Below are 18,127 nucleotides of genomic sequence, written 5' to 3'. Positions count from 1 at the left end.
TAATTGTTAAAAATTCCGAAAAGAATGTTAGAGATAAACGACTTCTGAGTTATTACTTACACACATATATGCCGAGTTCGAAGTTTATAATTCATTTTTAAGAACATTATTGTAGAAGATTTCAACAGTGTCTATATGAAGGTGAAAAATTGGTGATTTTTTAGTTAAATTGAAAAAAAAACTCTAAGCATGAATATCTGTTGAAATAAATAATTACTAAGATCTAAAGAAATTGAGTTTTTGCCAAACACATACATTTTCTAATCTCTAAATCTTTACAATCCAATTGTGAATACATTTCATATTTAAAACGTACACAACTTAATTTACCAGAATTTATAGTTTGAAATATTAAAGATCGACTAAATCAGGTTGTAAAGATATAGGGAATTAGAAAATCAAAAACTCAATTCCTTTCATATCAGATATACTATCTGAGCATTGTCTTTTTCCTTTACTGTTAACTGTTTACAAGAAGAAGGGCGTTCCAAAAAAATGATAGAACAGAAACTATTGAGAAAATCTCCTAAACAAAACGTCTCAATAACTTGCATGGACCAATATAGGTATGGAAAAAAATCATTTTTTTACGATTATTTTTTGACACACTGTTCCGTTGGTAGACAGAGACATGTTACACAGAAGCATCAATACATCACTGCTGCTGTCGAGCTGGAGTAATTAAANGATGTTTTCTAGTTTTCTAGATGTTTTCTAGTTTTCTAGATGTTTTCTAGTTTTCTAGATGTTTTCTAGTTTTCTAGATGTTTTCTAGTTTTCTAGATGTTTTCTAGTTTTCTAGATGTTTTCTAGTTTTCTAGATGTTTTCTAGTTTTCTAGATGTTTTCTAGTTTTCTAGATGTTTTCTAGTTTTCTAGATGTTTTCTAGTTTTCTAGATGTTTTCTAGTTTTCTAGATGTTTTCTAGTTTTCTAGATGTTTTCTAGTTTTCTAGATGTTTTCTAGTTTTCTAGATGTTTTCTAGTTTTCTAGATGTTTTCTAGTTTTCTAGATGTTTTCTAGTTTTCTAGATGTTTTCTAGTTTTCTAGATGTTTTCTAGTTTTCTAGATGTTTTCTAGTTTTCTAGATGTTTTCTAGTTTTCTAGATGTTTTCTAGTTTTCTAGATGTTTTCTAGTTTTCTAGATGTTTTCTAGTTTTCTAGATGTTTTCTAGTTTTCTAGATGTTTTCTAGTTTTCTAGATGTTTTCTAGTTTTCTAGATGTTTTCTAGTTTTCTAGATGTTTTCTAGTTTTCTAGATGTTTTCTAGTTTTCTAGAATGGATAAAGTTGAGATAAATCAATACTAGACTTGTCAGGCTGATCAATTATTCAGAAGGCAATCCAAGTCAAAGCTTCAGATCTAATCTCAGTTTAACAAATCTTTTTTTCGTTTGTAATCAATCAGTGCGAGAAAATGGGCTTCTTTTGGTTTCATTAATAATTAAAGGGCTTTAATACATAAAAAGTTGAAACCCGGTTGGATTTTTAAATTCAATGATTCAATGAAACCCAACGAACGAAAATAGAAAAAAGTTAATTGAAACGGCTGAAACAAATTGTAACACCAAAAACGCAATAACGGGGTTCAATTATAATCACATGGCAATTGAAATCGTAAATTCTGTAAAACTGCAATATTAACAGAAAATGTTCTACACAAAAACACCAGTTTTTTTTCTGAAATAATCGTCGGTATTCTATTCTATTCTATTCTATTCTATTCTATTCTATTCTATTCTATTCTATTCTATTCTATTCTATTCTATTCTATTCTATTCTATTCTATTCTATTCTATTCTGATAACGCAGAGGAAATGGCATCTTCAGATATAAACACATTTCCGGTCAAACCCACGTGGGCAGCTTTATCACATCCGGTCGTTTACTTCCAGAATAGAATAGAACAACTCTATTCACTACTCATAAATCTTTTAGGTACAATGTACACCATGTACATTGTACATTGTACAATATGTGAACACACTTCAAAATAAGCTAAACATCTATTTATTTATACTTTTCTTGTCTATCTACTTGATTTTTGTATCCTACAAACGTAAAAACAGCTGAATCAATTCGTTCCAATTTTTTTGTGGGACCTCACATGCCCCCAGGGAAGGTTTATGGAGGATCAGAATTTTAAAAAATAGCCTCCAACAAAATTCAATTTCAATTTAATTTTTAAAATCCACGATTTTTTTAATAAAATCCGCGAACTTTTGCTTTAGTTTTTGCTTTACAATGTATACAAAGAGAAAATATTTACAATTGAAATAGAAGATTGGCGCAAGCCTAGTGTTATCAAATATTTATAATTATATATTAAATAGTAATTTTTAGTGGCTGTTTTTAACAAATGTAGTGTAAAAATGGACAGGCTCGATGAACAACATTACTCTTAAACCAATATCTGCACATGAATAATGTGGATGATATCTTCGTTTTTATAGCTTGACATGTGTTGATTTCTCACAACATTTTTTAGGCTGAAAAACAAAGATATCTTCCACATCGTTGATCAGATAACGGTTTAAAAGGTACAATTTTGAATCGTGAATATCTCTTTATCAATTGAGGGTCACTTGAAAATACGTGTACAGTCCCTTTAAATCTAAAAAATTATTTATCTTATTTAGTTAAAACTTTGTTAAACTTAAAAATAAAGAAATTCTCCATTGCATTATTTTTCCTTAACGTTTGTTTAAATAGAATAATCGTAATATAAATCGTTCAAAATATTTCAAATCAAGTTTTTATTTTTATTTAAAAAAATTTCTTTTTAAAATAGAATGTAAACTTACTCAATTCATTATATACAAATTTAACTACACAAGCAAAAGATATTTTAAGCTTCTATATAAAAGTGTAAAAATTGTAAGGTTAAAATTATTTATTTAATTAAAGAAAATTTTGTAATTATTAAAGTTATGAGATATGTAAACGGAGTTAATTACTTCTAAGAATCTGGCTTTCACATGAACCAAGAATTAATACCAACATAGGAAAATGTTTAAGAAACTTTTAAAACGTGTAAAAGTTGAATGTTTTCATTTCCTATATTTTTATAGAATGATAAATTTATAATTTAGTCACATAACATACAAACACCTTAACAGAGATTACTACTTCACAAATATATATAGATGGGTACAAATATATATAGATGGGTACAAATTCCTAAGCCTAATCCTGAATAGAAATTGTTTTATCTACTCCAAGTACTCCAATAGACTGTCTTTAAGTTTCTATCTACTCCAAGTACTCCAATAATCTGTCTACAAGTTTCTATCTACTCCAAGTACTCCAATAAACTGTCTACCAGGTTCTATCTACTCCAAGTACTCCAATAAACTGTCTACAAGGTTCTATCTACTCCAAGTACTCCCTAAAAATGTCTACAAGGTACTATCTACTCCAAGTACTCCAGTAAACTGTCTACAAGGTTCTATCTACTCCAAGTACTCCCTAAAAATGTCTAGAAGGTTATATCTACTCCGAGTACTCCACTGAACTGTCTACAATGTTATTTCTACTCCGAGTACTCCAGTAAACTGTCTACAACGTTCTATCTACTCCAAGTACTCCACTAAACTGTCTACAAGGTTCTATCTACTCCGAGTACTCCAAGAAACTGTCTACAACGTTCTATAAACTCACAGTTGTCCACTGAACTGTCTAAAAATAGTTATATTAACTCCAAGTATTCAACTAAACTATCTACAAGGTTCTATCTACTTCGAGTACTCTACTAAACTGTCTACAAGGTTTGATCTACTCCAAGTACTCCACTAAACTGTTTAAAAGGTTCCATCTTCTCCAAGTACTCCACTTAATTTTTCTACAAGGTTCTATCTACTCCAATTACTCCACTTAAACTGTTTACAAGGTTCTATCTACTCCAAGTACTCCACTTTAACTGACTTCAAGGTTCATCTACTCCGAGTACTCCACTGAACTGTCTGCAAGGCTCTATCTACCCCAAGTACTCCACTAAACTTTATACAAGATTATATCTACTTCAAGTACTAAAGTGCTTACAAGGTACTATCTACTCCGAGTACTCCACTGAACTGTCTACAACGTTCTAACTACTCCAAGTACTCCACTAAACTGTCTACAAGGTTCTATCTACTCCAAGTACTCCAATAAACTGTCTACAACGTTCTAACTACTCAAAGTGCTCCACTAAACTGTCTACAAGGTTCTATCTACTCCAAGTACTCCACTGAACTGTCTACAACGTTTCATCTACTCCCAGTTCTCCACTAAACTGTCTACAAGGTTATATCTACTCCGAGTACTCCACTAAACTATCTACAAGGTTCTATCTACTCCGAGTACTCCACTTAACTGTCTACAAGGAACTATCTACTCCAAATACTCCAATAAACTGTCTACAAGGTACTATCTACTCCAAGTACTCCAGTAAACTGTGTACAAGGTACTATCTACTCCAAATACTCCAATAAACTGTCTACAAGGTACTATCTACTCCAAGTACTCCAGTAAACTGTGTACAAGGTACTATCTACTCCAAGTACTCCAGTAAACTGTCTACAAGGTACTATCTACTCCGAGTACTCCACTTAACTGTCTACAAGGTTCTATCTACTCTGAGTACTCCACTAAACTGTCCACAAGGTTCTATCTACTCCGAGTACTCCAGTAAACTGTCTACAAGTGGTAGTATATGTATGGATACTGGAGGCTGAACGAGAAACTCTGAGCCGGGTAGATTGAAAAAGAATTGATGGAAGATATATAAATATAATATATACAAACAACAGAGGTGCAACTAGAAAGGGGATGGGGAGAAGGTGTTGAACGGGTTTCCTCCCTAACTCTTTCATACAAGGGAAATATAAAATTAGTAGACTAAAGTTGAACACAATTTAAAAAAAGTTTTGCAATGATCGATCAAAGTATTTCAACCCATCAGAAGTGAACAGTTCACATATAATTCTGATTATGTGGTAAAATGGCTTTAGCTTTTTTAACTGATCCAACACAACGAGATTAAAGGGACTGTAAGCGTAATATGCATAGATTGCAATTCCAGATTTAGAACGGTACCCTTGAAACACTCTCTGGTCAATAATGTGGAAGAAATTATCGGTTTTCTGAGGCTAAAAGTGCTTAATTCTGATAATTCCAATATGTTTTCCTGCAGCAGTCACTTGTAGAAATTTTTAAGTTAAAAATAATCACTGTTTTAAATTTTAAATATTGAAATCTAATTAATACTTGATCAGACAAAACTTAACCCTCATGGAACCAAGCTATTTTTATCACACTAAAGGACCCTAGAACCAAGCTATTTTTATCACACTAAAGGACCCTGATAAGACCAAGCTATTTTTATCGCACTAAAGAACCCTCATAGGACCAAGCTATTTTTATCGCACTAAAGGACCCTCATAGGACCAAGCTATTTTTATCGCACTAAATGACCTCATAGGACCAAGCTATTTTTATTGCACTAAAGGACCCTCATAGGACCAAGCTATTTTTATTGCACTAAATGACCCTCATAGGACCAAGCTATTTTTATCGCACTAAATGACCCTCATAGGACCAAGCTATTTTTATTGCACTAAAGGACCCTCATAGGACCAAGCTATTTTTATTGCACTAAATGACCCTCATAGGACCAAGCTATTTTTATCGCACTAAATGACACTCATAGGACAAAGCTATTTTTATTGCACTAAATTACCCTCATAGGACCAAGCTATTTTTATCGCACTTTAAAGGACCCTCATGGGACCAAGCTATTTTTATCCCACTAAAGGACCCTAATAGGACAAGCTATTTTTATCGCACTAAAGGACCCTCATGGGACCAAGATGGGGCCAATTTGACCCAGCAAATTTCCAAGTTTTAGGATTTTTTTCTCTAAATTATAAATGCTCGTTTAAATTTCAGATCTGTGAAGAAAAAGAAAATTGATATTCCCTTATATTTTTAATAAATTTAGGGGATTATGTGTAGTTCAACTATCTTTATTGTCTATGTTTTGATTTGACCCTGACCGGTCAGTCCGGTCAATCTATATTTACCTGTATCAATAAATTAGTATAGTATCAATCGTTGCTTTAGACAGACGTATAGAGCCAGGGTTGGCTAGAGATAGAGTCGGGATAGACTTGTTATTAGAGTTAGAGTCAAGTATTGAGAGACTAGTCGGGACCTAGATCGTTACATATTTATAGAGTAAATTGGCTTCAAATTTCTGAATCATCATACTCTGGGTCAAAATTGATCCCACAATGTGGCGACAATTCACCGTTAAACATTTTCAGTTTCAAGCATATAAAAAAGTGCAGGACCCTATTTATTAAATATATTGGTCTGCAAAAATATTTATTATATTTACAAATGATGATGTATACATTTTTCTATTTTACGATACAATCTATCTGTCTAACTGTCTAACTGTCTAAATGTCTATTTGTCTATCTGTTCATTTATCTGTCTAGTATTTGTCTGTCTGTCTATCTGTCTATCTATCTATCTATCTATCTGACTATCTATCTATCTAGTATCTGTCTGTATGTCTATATATCTATCTGTCTCTCTGTCTTTCGGTCTATCTGTCTATCTGTCCTTCGATCTATCTGTCTATCTTTCTATCTGTCTATCTGTCTGTCTGTCTAAATATCTATCTTTCTGTCTGTCTATATGTCTATCTATCTGTCTATCTATCTTTTTGTCTGTATGCCTGTCTTTCTGTCTATCTGTCTATCCGTGTAGTTTTTTTTATCTATCTATATGTCTAAATATCTGTCTATCTGTTTATCTGTCTATCTTTCTGTCTGTATATATGTCTAGATATCTTTTTTATCTATATTGATATTTATTAAAAACCCCTTCATTTCATCTCTATGTCTTAGTTTTGGTTTCCTGTTAATGGAAATAATGGAGATAATGGAGATTTATCTTTTACAAAGAAAGATAAACAATGGAGAGAAACTGTGAATGGTCTTTCACAATGGTATAATTGGATTAGAATATAGATTGCTTGGGTCATGGTGGGGGGGATTAAGTACATAGGACTTTTTACAAATAATAACAAAAATAATCTAATGAAAATATTTAACAAATTACCCTATAAAAGAAAGAAAATTAGTTTAATCAATGTCCGAATTTAATGAATTTGAGCTGCGTCTCAAATCCCCCAAAAATCGGTTTCAATTGAGCGCTGGCTTAAATCTGGAAAAATTGAATACAATTTTAAGTGGACCCAACCATATTAGAGCCGCGTCATCAATTTAAATCGTGGTTTAAATTTAAACCGCGGCTAAAATTCTTTAAATTCGACTTTAGATTCGGATATTTAAACTCAACTTTCCTAATCCCTATATCTTTACAACCTGCTGGTGTAAACCTTTGATATTTCAAACTTAGATTATTTGCCTTAACAGAATTAATAGTTTGAAATATCTAAATTGTAAGACATTGGGTTGCAAAGATAATGTGATGAAAATATTAGAGTTTGTGGCAAAGACTTAATTGTATTATTCTGCTAAGACGTTGTCACTTTGCAGCTCCTACAGTATTGAATTTTCGTATTAGTATTAAAAAAGCAAAGGATCTGAGTTTTGTCACAAACTCGAAGTTTCTAATCTTTGAAACCAGATTTCGTAGTTCAAACAATGAATTTTGTTAGAGCAAACAGTCTGAGTTTGAACAATTAAAGGTTTACACCATCAGGTTGCAAAGATATATGGATTGAAACATTTGAGTTTGTGGCAAAAGTTCAGATTCTCTTATCTGGTATTTTATATATATTATAAATTCAAAACATTTAATTCCTATTTAACAGGTTGACAATAAAAGCAACTACGATAGATACAATCATGAAATATAAGAAACACTTTATTTAAAATGTACACTCAAAGATTTACAACTTATCTATAAAAATCTATAAGATATCAATAAAATCTTGTCTAAAAATCGATTTTTTTCAAAGTTCGATTTTTAAAAAATTACACGGGCACCGCCGGGCACTTTTTTCATTGTAAAATTATAAAACTTTGTAACAAATTCATGCATTATTATCCATTTAAATTTTTTAGGAAATAAAGAGTTTCTCTGCATTATCGGTTTCGATTTGAGGGTTATCCAGTTGTCTCACTGTTCATTATTGAGAATCTTGCAGCTATCCGACAACAAGCTAGTATGATATAAAAAAGTGTTCACAACAAATTAATTATTAGATTTCTCTGTATAAAGCTGTTGAGTAAGTTGTGCAATAATTTTCTCTTCGTCCGTGTTAACTACAAGTACTGAAGGTTTAACTCCTATTGGAGAAATTAAACCTCCCTGCCCGAGTACACATCTAAAATATGTTCTATTCAAATAAGTTTGGCAAATTAGTCTGTCCGTTGGAAACCAATAAACGTCAGAACGGCTGAACCGATCGGGAAGGTTTCTGAACTGTAAAAATTGACAGTTTAAACAGTTTTTTTTAGAAAATGCGCATTTTTAAAAGTAAGTACAAAAAAATTTGAGAACAATTTAAAATAGCGACTTTCAAATCAACAATAAGAAGTTGATAGGAAAGAGGTTGCGATGCGGTGTTACAGACTAGTATTGAAATAAATTTACTACTTTCAATTTTCACAAAACTTATCAAAGCTAAAAAAGTCATAACAAATCTAATTTTGAATCAGACAAAACCAGCCAAAAATAAATGCTTGGTAACGAGTTCTTGTCGTAAACTAAATTTTTTAATCCCTATATCTTTTCAACTCTTATATATTTCAAACTACGAATTCTGCAGTTAGATTAAACAATCTAAGTTTGAAATATCAAAAGATTATACCATTAGGTTACAAAGATATTTGGATTAGAAAATGGCAAAGACTTTTCACGTTTGCAAAATATTTATTTTTGATAACAATTATAAAGAACTTACCTATTATTGGCCTCTGTTTCACATTTAAAGCCTAGACAACTGTCGAAAAACAAGATTCTAACCATTTAAGAATTTTATCAAAGTTCTGAAAATTTTGTATTTCGTGGACATTGCAGAATGATTGGATAAAAAAAAATAATTGTTAATACATTAGACACTATTTTGTATGTTAATCCTTTAAAGCTATACCAAGACAAAAATTCTGAATTCTTATACAGTCAAGACAACAATTCTGTATTCTTTTATGGTCAAGACAACAATTCTGTATTCTTACATAGTGAAGACAACAATTCTGTATTCTTATATAGTCAAGACAACAATTCTGTATTCTTATATAGTCAAGACAACAATTCTGTGTTCTTATATAGTCAAGACAACAGTTCTGTGTCAAGACAACAATTCTGTATTCTTATATAGTCAAGACAACAATTCTGTATTCTTGTATAGTCAAGGCAACAATTCTGTATTCTTACATAGTCAAGACAACAATTCTGTATTCTTATATAGTCAAAACAACAATTCTGTATTCTTATAAAGTCAAGACAGCAATTCTTTATTCTTATGTAGTCAAGACAACAATTCTGTATTCTTATATAGTCAAAACAACAATTCTGTATTCTTATAAAGTCAAGACAGCAATTCTTTATTCTTATATAGTCAAGACAAAAATTCTGTGTTCTAATATGGTCAAGACAACAATTCTTAATTCTTATATAGTCAAGACAACAATTCTGTATTCTTATAAAGTCAAGACAGCAATTCTTTATTCTTATATAGTCAAGACAACAATTCTGTATTCTTATATAGTCAAGACAACAATTCTGTATTCTTATATAGTCAAGACAACAATTCTGTATTCTTATAAAGTCAATAAACTTGTCCCTAAGATGTTGAATAATGACTGCCCGCTTTAAACTTGAATTTTCTCCAATACCTCCACTAAACACCAGAGCATCTATTCTGCCTTAAACACTTCTCATTAATTTTTTCTAATTTATTTCAATTTCTAAAAATTTACTTTTATTGAAGTCACTGTTTTCAACAATCTTTAAAAAAACTGAAAAAGGGTTTCATCCAAAAAGGCCTTCAAATATGTAAAATGGTGTATTAAAGCAAAACTGAAAACGTACAAATTCTCTTTAAAGGGAGTGCAAAATTTCTTTGGACAACTTTTGCAAAGGCGTTTTGACAAAGCTATAAAATATTAAATCCACTGACTGAAAGTGGGCCTATAACATAAATGACCAAAAAACTTATTTTTAAGTGTTTTAAACCTAGTGGACCAATGATGCAATATATTTTTAAGTGTTTAAAACCTAGTGGAACTAAGAATGAAGCAATATATTTTTAAGTGTTTTAAACCTAGTGGAACTAAGAATGATGCAATATATTTTTAAGTGTTTAAAACCTAGTGGAACTAAGAATGATGCAATATATTTCAAACTGTTTTAAACCTGGTGGAACTAAGAATGATGCAATATATTATAAAGTGTTTTAAACCTAGTGTAACTTAGAATGATGTAATATATTTTAAAGTGTTTTAAACCTAGTGAAACTAAGAATGATGCAATATATCTTAAAGTGTTTTAAACCTAGTGGAACTAAGAATGATGCAATATGTTTTTAAGTGTTTTAAACCTAGTGGAACTAAGAATGATGCAATATATTTTAAAGTGTTTTAAACCTAGTGGAACTAAGAATGATGCAATATATTTTTAAGTGTTTTAAACCTAGTGGAACTAAGAATGATGCAATATATTTTTAAGTGTTTTAAACCTAGTGGAACTAAGAATGATGAAATATATTTTTAAGTGTTTTAAACCTAGTGGAACTGAGAATGATGCAATATATTTTTAAGTGTTTTAAACCTAGTGGAACTAAGAATGTTGCAATATATTTTTAAGTGTTTAAAACCTAGTGGAACTAAGAATGATGCAATGTATTTTTAAGTGTTTTAAACCTAGTGGAACTAAGAATGATGCAATATATTTTTAAGTGTTTAAACCCTAGTGAAACTAAGAATGATGCAATATATTTTTAAATGTTTTGAACCTAGTGGAACTAAGAAGGATGCAATATATTTTAAAAGTGTTTTAAACCTTATGGAACTAAGAATGATGCAATATATTTTCAAGTGTTTAAAACCTAGTGGAACTAAGAATGATGCAATATATTTTGCTATATTATATCCAAACATGTCTACAGCTAATATTCCTTTCTCCTCATTCTAATCCAAACAATTGTAAAAATGAAATCTTTGTTTGATTTAAGTCATAAATTCAGTGTTAAAAAGGAATTAAGTCTTTGTCACAAACTATGATTTTCTATCTCCATATCTTTGCACCCAATGCCCACTTTAGTTTCAATAGAAATAAATATTTCCATTTATTAAAAGCGCCAATTGACGGATTCATAACTCTGGATGGATAATGAGATAGATAGAAAGATAGATGTTACCGCCATACTATTTCTATTGGTTCAAAATAGACAACAAAACAGACTGAACCCTGAATGGATAATGGACTTGGCATACATACAGAAGTGTGCCGTAGACCTTAGATATTTCAAAATATGAATTCTGTTAGATGAAAGAATCTAAGTTTGAAATATCAAATGTTACACCATCAAGTGGAAAAGTATAGGTATTAGAAAATCAGAGTTTGTTACAAAGTTTCAATTCCTTTCTTAATGAACAAAAAACATATTTCTTTTAACTGTTAATAGAGAATGGGCTTTTATTATTCTGCAACTTAACCAAAAAAAAAAATTTTTGAAAAAAAACTTATATGTAAAATTTGATTCTGTTTATATTTTTTTCTAATTATGAACTTGGCTGACCTATAAATTATTATCTTTTTACTATGAAACAAGTAAATATAGTTTAATTTTGTGTCATAAAAAAAATGTTACAAGGATTTTCCTGATGGAACATGTGTTCAACTTCTATAGAATCTGGCGTACCCGTTATACCCTACATACACAAATACAATCAGGAAAATTTAACAATTTTAAACAATAACATCCGCGCGCAGGACTTCAGAGAGCTAAAGTCTACAACATCTTAAGATGCAAGGATCTGGAGACTAAAAAACTAGAATTTATGGCAAGTTTTCACTTTTTGTTCTATTTTTTCCACATATAATTTTGATGAAAAAAAATATTAAGGCACTAGAAGATGATCACACAAGTTCCCAATATGATTTTGAGGAATTTCAACTTTTAGCATTTTAACATTCAAAAAACTATAAAATTTGAAATTTATTAATATTTTATTGTTTTAGTTGATTTGTATATAAAATTATTGTATATTCCTTAAATCCTGAATTAGAATTCAACTCCTCCAAAATGCTACTCATTGTTCTTCCAGTTTCACCAGCTATAGAAGATTAACAATATCATTATAAATCATGAGCACAGTGTAAATATATGTTACTGTAGAAAGTAAAAAATCCTTCAGCTCACTTTTGGTTTCATTTACAATAATATGTTTATGTTTTAAAGAGAGCGTTCTCGAAAAATAAAAGGGGGTATCTGCTAATCTCGAATTGAATTTGGTTTTGATGGCTCATAATCTTACTTCTATCTGTTGCGCCTTATAGATAGAAGTATAATTCAGGACAGTCTGTACCCCCTTCCATTTATCGTGAACACTCCCTTTAAATGATATGTTTCCTATATGCAAGAGTACAGTTGGATCCACATCTCCTGATCTTGATCCCATCATGATCCCTGACAGGGGGGAGAATCCCATACTGGTGTCTACCCCTACTCCTCCTTAATGGATTGAAATTAAAGGGACTGTAAGCTATATTTCAAGTGACCCTCAATGCAAAGAAGGCAGTATTCGATTCACAAGGATACCCTTGGAACCGTTTTCTCTTCAACAGTTGGAAGATATGCACTCGTTTTTTCCAGTATTAAAAGTGTTTAATAGTGATAATTCCTTGATATTTTCTTGTAGTAGAAATGTGCAATTCATTTTTGTATGAAACTTATATATACAATCGATAGTTTTCAAAACATTGTTATCATATTTCATACTATTGGACAAACTTTTTAAGAGGACCGTTGTGAATAGGATATCTTAGCATTAAGAGTCTCCTGAAATTACGCTTACAGTCTCTATAAAAAGATTATGCTGTAAAAATAAAAGAAGCACAGAATCTAAATAATATTAATTTGATCATAAATATTCTAAAGGTAACACTTGTAAAGGACTTGTGTTTTTTAGTTCTATCTTTAGCTTTAGAAGTATTTTGAAAACTCCTGTATTGTTGTATCCAATTGTTTACTAAAAAATACAATTTCAAGATATAAATTTACCTTTTGATGCTGTTACACTGCATCCAGCTCCAAGATGACAGCTGACTATGTTTAGAGAAGCTAAAGGTCTGCTTAGTAGCACTGCTGCTTCCTCGGTTATATACTGATGGCTAAATATTCGCGTTATTTCATTATCGTCGATAGTTTGTAGTTTTTAAATGTTCGTGATTACTTTAATTAAAAATTAACACCTTTTGTTATTATCAAACAGTCAAGTATTGGTAAAATTAATAATATATTTATGGAGACTGCCAGAGTGAAAAAATTGTGGGTATTTTTTATGCTTAAAAAGGTTAAAAATCAATTTTAAAAAATCATGGACTTAATTTTACCTGATTCCATGAAAACCATATTTTCTGACTCCGTACTGAGAATACCATGAGTATGGAACAGGATACATAAACGCATGTGGCGGAACTCTCGAGTAGAAAGCTGTATCAAAGATGGCGGCCTGAGGCACCAAACCAAAGATATCCAGCATGTGCTCAATGACTGCTAGTTGAGCTGGGTTGTGAAGAGGCGCCAGCTTAGACAGATATTTTAGATTTTTCACCACATCCTGAATTGTTTCTAATTGAAAAAGAAAATGCTATCCTTAATTACGATTTATGAAAAGCTGTACGCAAATACTTCATCGCCGGAATATATTTTTACTAACAAATTGACAATTGTATTGATTTATGAAAGTCAACTTTTTGTTCATATATATAACCGTTCTTTCAGACCCAACAATAATGAAACAAAGTAATTGAGTCTTTTTCACAAACTCTGACTTTCTAACGCCCATATCTTAGCTACCCGATGTTTATAGTTCAAATCCTTTAATTTTAAAATATCAAAGGTTTTAACAATAAGGATACAATGGATTAGAAAATTTCAGTTTGAGGCAAAAACTTGACCAAAAATATATGCTGCAGTTTTTTACCTTATTCAGTTTAGTGGGTAAAGTATATTTTTCTCCTCCATGGACAACTCTTATAAAAGAATTAAAATATGATTAATTTTTAGAATTAGTGAAATATATTCTTTTCCCCAATATTTTTTTGTAAAAAAATGTTTTCAGGTGTTAAAATGTGATTCAATACACCTTTATAGAATTAGTGAAAAATATTTTTTTTTTTTTGATATTGTTTACTAGTGTTTTCAGGCAAATATTTTTAAATTGAGGAGATTTAACTGTAACACAAAGGAATTGAGTCTTTGCCACAAACACTGATTTTTAAATCCCTATATCTTAACAATCCAATGTTGTAGACCTTAGATATTTCAAACTATGACTTCTGTTATATAAAACAATCAAAGTTTGAAATATCAAAGGTTTACATAATTTGTAGACATGCAGGTATTAGAAAATTGGTATTTGTTCCAAAGACTCAATTCCTTTGACCTTTAAAAGAATTTTAGCTTTACTTTGTTGTTAAAGTTTAACGATTTTAATGATATTCCTGTGTCCAATAAGATCAATAGATTCTGTCGACACAATCTTTAAAACCTGGGACCGAATTGAATACATTTGAGCTTCGTTGCTGAACTATCATGACTGCTGGCTCAAATATTTGAACCACCTATTCAAAGATAAAGATTAAAAAGATTATGACAGATGGTTTAAATTCATCAAATTCGGTCCTGTTCTAAAACAGTTTCAAGATCAGTATTCTCTAGAGTACTTTTAGTTTTCTGCTTCCCTTGCCTGCTCCAAACCAGTTCTCCCTGTACTCCAACCAATCATAAATATCCACGTCAAGATTAAACTAAGATGGACACTTATAATGCGAGTTTAAGCTGAAAAGTTGTGTTTTTGATAATGAAGACGACATTTTCATATTTTCCAGGAATGTTCGAAAATTCAGCGCCAGCGAAAAATTATTTAAAAAACAGAATAAAAAATATTATGAAATTTTAACTATATACGAATGCGTCGAAAAATAATCGATGACTATTGGTTATCATATCTGAATGATTTGTTTGGAATTAAATTGATTATTTTACGATCCGAATAGATGAAAGGGGATTCTTGTAACATAATCAACTTTCATGATAATAAAATATTTATCAGTTATGATTCTAGTTTCCTTAGATTTGTTAAGATTCTGAGCTAACCCCTTGACCCTGTGTTCCCCTGTACTTGTATCTAGAACTTGAAACTTGATACTTGAACTCCCAGCATTCAGTACTAGGACACTCAAATTCCTTAACACAAGGAAGATCAAACAAAATGAAAATTTAAATTCTTGAAAAATGTAATGTATCAAGAATCAGGATAGAAGGAAATATTCTATAAGTGTGTTCATAGCCAGAGATTTTACACATTAAAATAGTTTTACTTGTCCTATAAGGATCGTGTACGGAAACTCTGGAACAGGAAAACTCCGTTTAGACTTAACTTAAGACTTTTATTGTCTAATGATCATGAGACACAATAATAAGTTAATATTGAAAGTTTTTAGTATTATACTTAGATTTTGCTGAATTTTAGTGTTACCAATGATAAAACCATAACAATTTTAAACGATTGGCATCTACACCTTTTCCATTCTTCCAATTTATTAGAAATCAAATCCAGATGCTTGTGATGGAGCCTTTCAATGTAAAAAAAATGTAATGCTTAAAGACGGATCAATCTTTGCCCATCCCTACCCCATCTCTTTTAAATATGCTTCAGAGTCAAAATATAAAAACTTTTAAGCTTTTTGAACTTTTAAAGTGCACCATATAATAATGTTACGAAAAAAAGGTTGCACCAAAACTATATTCTGCTAAAGTTTACATATTTATAAAAAAAATGACAAAAAAACGATAATTTTTGATTGGTTTTTTGCATGTATCTTCTCTCAGAGTTAAAGTTTGAAGAAGTGTGCAAAAAGCAAATGTAAAAGTTTTGAAAAACCGAACCAAGTCACGAGACGAAACAAGTCCAGAATAAAATATGAGGAGCGCAAAGCGCTCAAGATGATTTTGTATGCACTTTTACTTTTATACATTGAAAGAAAATGTGATTATTTTGTTTCTTCCTTTTCCTTGAGAAATTATCCATGCATACAGTGCTTCTCAGAACTGTATTCTTTATTCCAAACATTTATCTATTTCTTAATATTTAAAAAAATTGATATTTGTCATTTACTTTTATTAGTTCAAGAATTACAGAATTAAAATAATGGAATTGACTCTTCATGCCAGGTTTTCTAATCCTTTTATCTTCACAACCTGATAATGTAAACCTTTGTTATTACAAACTTAAAGGGACTGTAAAGGAAAAATTAAAGGGAGAATCTCAGGAGTTGATCGAGACCTATTAGAGTTCTATCTGATGTTCCTGTCTCGAGAAATTAATATAAAACTGTGTCCAAATTATATCAAAATGTATATATTAAAGATTTTGTGTAAGATTCCTAGTATTAATTACAGATCATATTTAACAAATACGCAACCAATCTGAAAACGACTATATCCCAGGTCTGCTCCTATTATTATTTGAATCTAATATTTTTTATTTTTAATGAATATAATTGAGAACATTATTTATATGTCCGAATCAAGTGACTATAACTCTAACCAATGGCAGGCAGTATTGTTGTCACATGTCTACGTCTGTATCACATGACTAGTATTCTGCATAGCCATTGGAGGGAGTTCTGGTCATGTGATACGGACGTATTTCTTACATATATACGTTTTGGTATAATTTTGACACAGTTGTACATCAATTTCTCGAGACAGGAACATCATAGATGTCTTATAGGTGTCGTTAAACTCCTGAGATTCTCAGGTTACAGTCTATATCCCTTTCATTTTTCCTTTACAGTCCCTTTAAATTATATGATGGAATTCATTGTTCGAAATATCCAAGGCCAAAGATTTTGTGGCAAAGACTCAATTCCTATAGGAACAAAAAAAGATCTCTTCTACTCTCTGAGCACACAGGTAGAGAACTATAATCCCCCCTGAATGATTATCATTGGCACGCCAAATCCGCAAGTGGATCTTGTTTGCCTTTTTTTGTATCCTGAAAATTCGGTGGGATAGTTATAGAAAGAAACTAAGCCTAAATCTCAAATTTGTTGAATTCCAATATCTTGGTAATCTGATGTTGAAAACCTTTGATACGTTCAACCATAAATGCTTCTAAATGAAAGGTTAAGGTTTGGACTTACATTTAGTACTTAGCAATTAGAGCTTGAGGCTAACAATCCCTATCGCCCATGTTATTATTTTCAATATATTACCGAAAATTGTCCACATTTCCACAAATTGATATATAGTAAACCGAATTTGGAACGCTTTGGAGTTGTACACAGTTTTTATTTTATTTTTACCTTTAATTAAATAATTAACAAAAAAAAGAAAATAATTTTTATGACTTGATTTCCATGTACTGTACCTACCTACTGTACTGTACTGTATTGTACTGTACTGTATCTACCTACTGTACTGCACTGTACTGTACCTACCTACTGTACTGTACTGTACTGTACTGTACTGTATTGTACTGTCCTGTGCTTTACTGTACTGTACTGTACTGTGCTGTACTGTAATGTACTGTACTGTTCTGTGCTGTACTGTACTGTACTGTACTTTACTGTACTGTACTGTACTGTACTGTACTGTACTGTACTGTACTGTACTGTACTGTACTGTACTGTACTGTATTGTACTGTATTGTACCTACCTAGTGTACTGCACTATACCTACAGAGTGTTTAGATTAGTATACAAATATACACAGGGAATATATGATGTTCAGTTTGTGTATTAAATTTAAATAACATTATATGTGTAAATGTTTTCACTGGGGATGGTTCTTAAACTGGTTTAATAAATGTTTCAAGTCTTTTATCTATACTTAAAATCTCTCTCTCTCTCTCTCTCTCTCTCTCTCTCTCTCTC

At 30.9% G+C, this 18,127-nt stretch overlaps 1 protein-coding gene across 3 annotated transcripts; it reads right to left on the bottom strand.

The window, feature by feature from the left end:
• Positions 1 to 8,019: 8,019 nt before the first annotated feature.
• Positions 8,020 to 16,422, bottom strand: LOC111716268 (acetate kinase). 3 transcript variants are annotated; one of them, XM_023491706.1, is made up of 14 exons: positions 16,262 to 16,422; positions 15,317 to 15,434; positions 14,871 to 14,954; positions 14,690 to 14,736; positions 14,170 to 14,218; positions 13,577 to 13,803; positions 13,245 to 13,354; positions 12,594 to 12,695; positions 12,233 to 12,297; positions 11,842 to 11,892; positions 11,067 to 11,148; positions 9,804 to 9,885; positions 8,922 to 8,960; positions 8,020 to 8,177 (listed from the first exon to the last, which is right to left on the bottom strand). In XM_023491706.1, exons 1-14 carry the CDS (start codon positions 16,318 to 16,320, stop codon positions 8,135 to 8,137), a joined length of 1,158 nt encoding a protein of 385 aa, XP_023347474.1. In that variant the 5' UTR covers positions 16,321 to 16,422; the 3' UTR covers positions 8,020 to 8,134. The 3 variants fall into 3 exon arrangements, with proteins under 3 accessions (XP_023347474.1, XP_023347473.1, XP_023347475.1); XM_023491705.1 differs by lacking the exon at positions 8,020 to 8,177 and adding an exon at positions 8,199 to 8,342 and having other exon boundaries at positions 16,262 to 16,419; XM_023491707.1 differs by lacking the exons at positions 8,020 to 8,177; positions 8,922 to 8,960 and having other exon boundaries at positions 9,804 to 9,881.
• Positions 16,423 to 18,127: the final 1,705 nt, after the last annotated feature.

The sequence above is a fragment of the Eurytemora carolleeae genome, unplaced genomic scaffold, assembly GCF_000591075.1.
Source record: "Eurytemora carolleeae unplaced genomic scaffold, Eaff_2.0 scaffold1553, whole genome shotgun sequence".
NCBI classification, from domain to species: Eukaryota; Metazoa; Arthropoda; class Copepoda; order Calanoida; family Temoridae; genus Eurytemora; species Eurytemora carolleeae.
This window is presented reverse-complemented; position numbering and strand designations above follow the sequence as displayed.

What these genes read in the sequence shown, in the direction of transcription:
- LOC111716268 (XM_023491705.1), bottom strand. Translation starts at nt 16,320, where the DNA reads ATGTTTGGAATAAAGAATACAGTTCTGAGAAGCACTGTATGCATGGAT. An exon ending in AGAATCTTAACAAATCTAAG is followed by an intron (nt 14,955 to 15,316) that starts GAAACTAGAATC and finishes GTTGGAGTACAG; the next exon opens with GGAGAACTGGTTTGGAGCAG. An exon ending in TTGAAACTGTTTTAGAACAG is followed by an intron (nt 14,737 to 14,870) that starts GACCGAATTTGA and finishes ATTCGGTCCCAG; the next exon opens with GTTTTAAAGATTGTGTCGAC.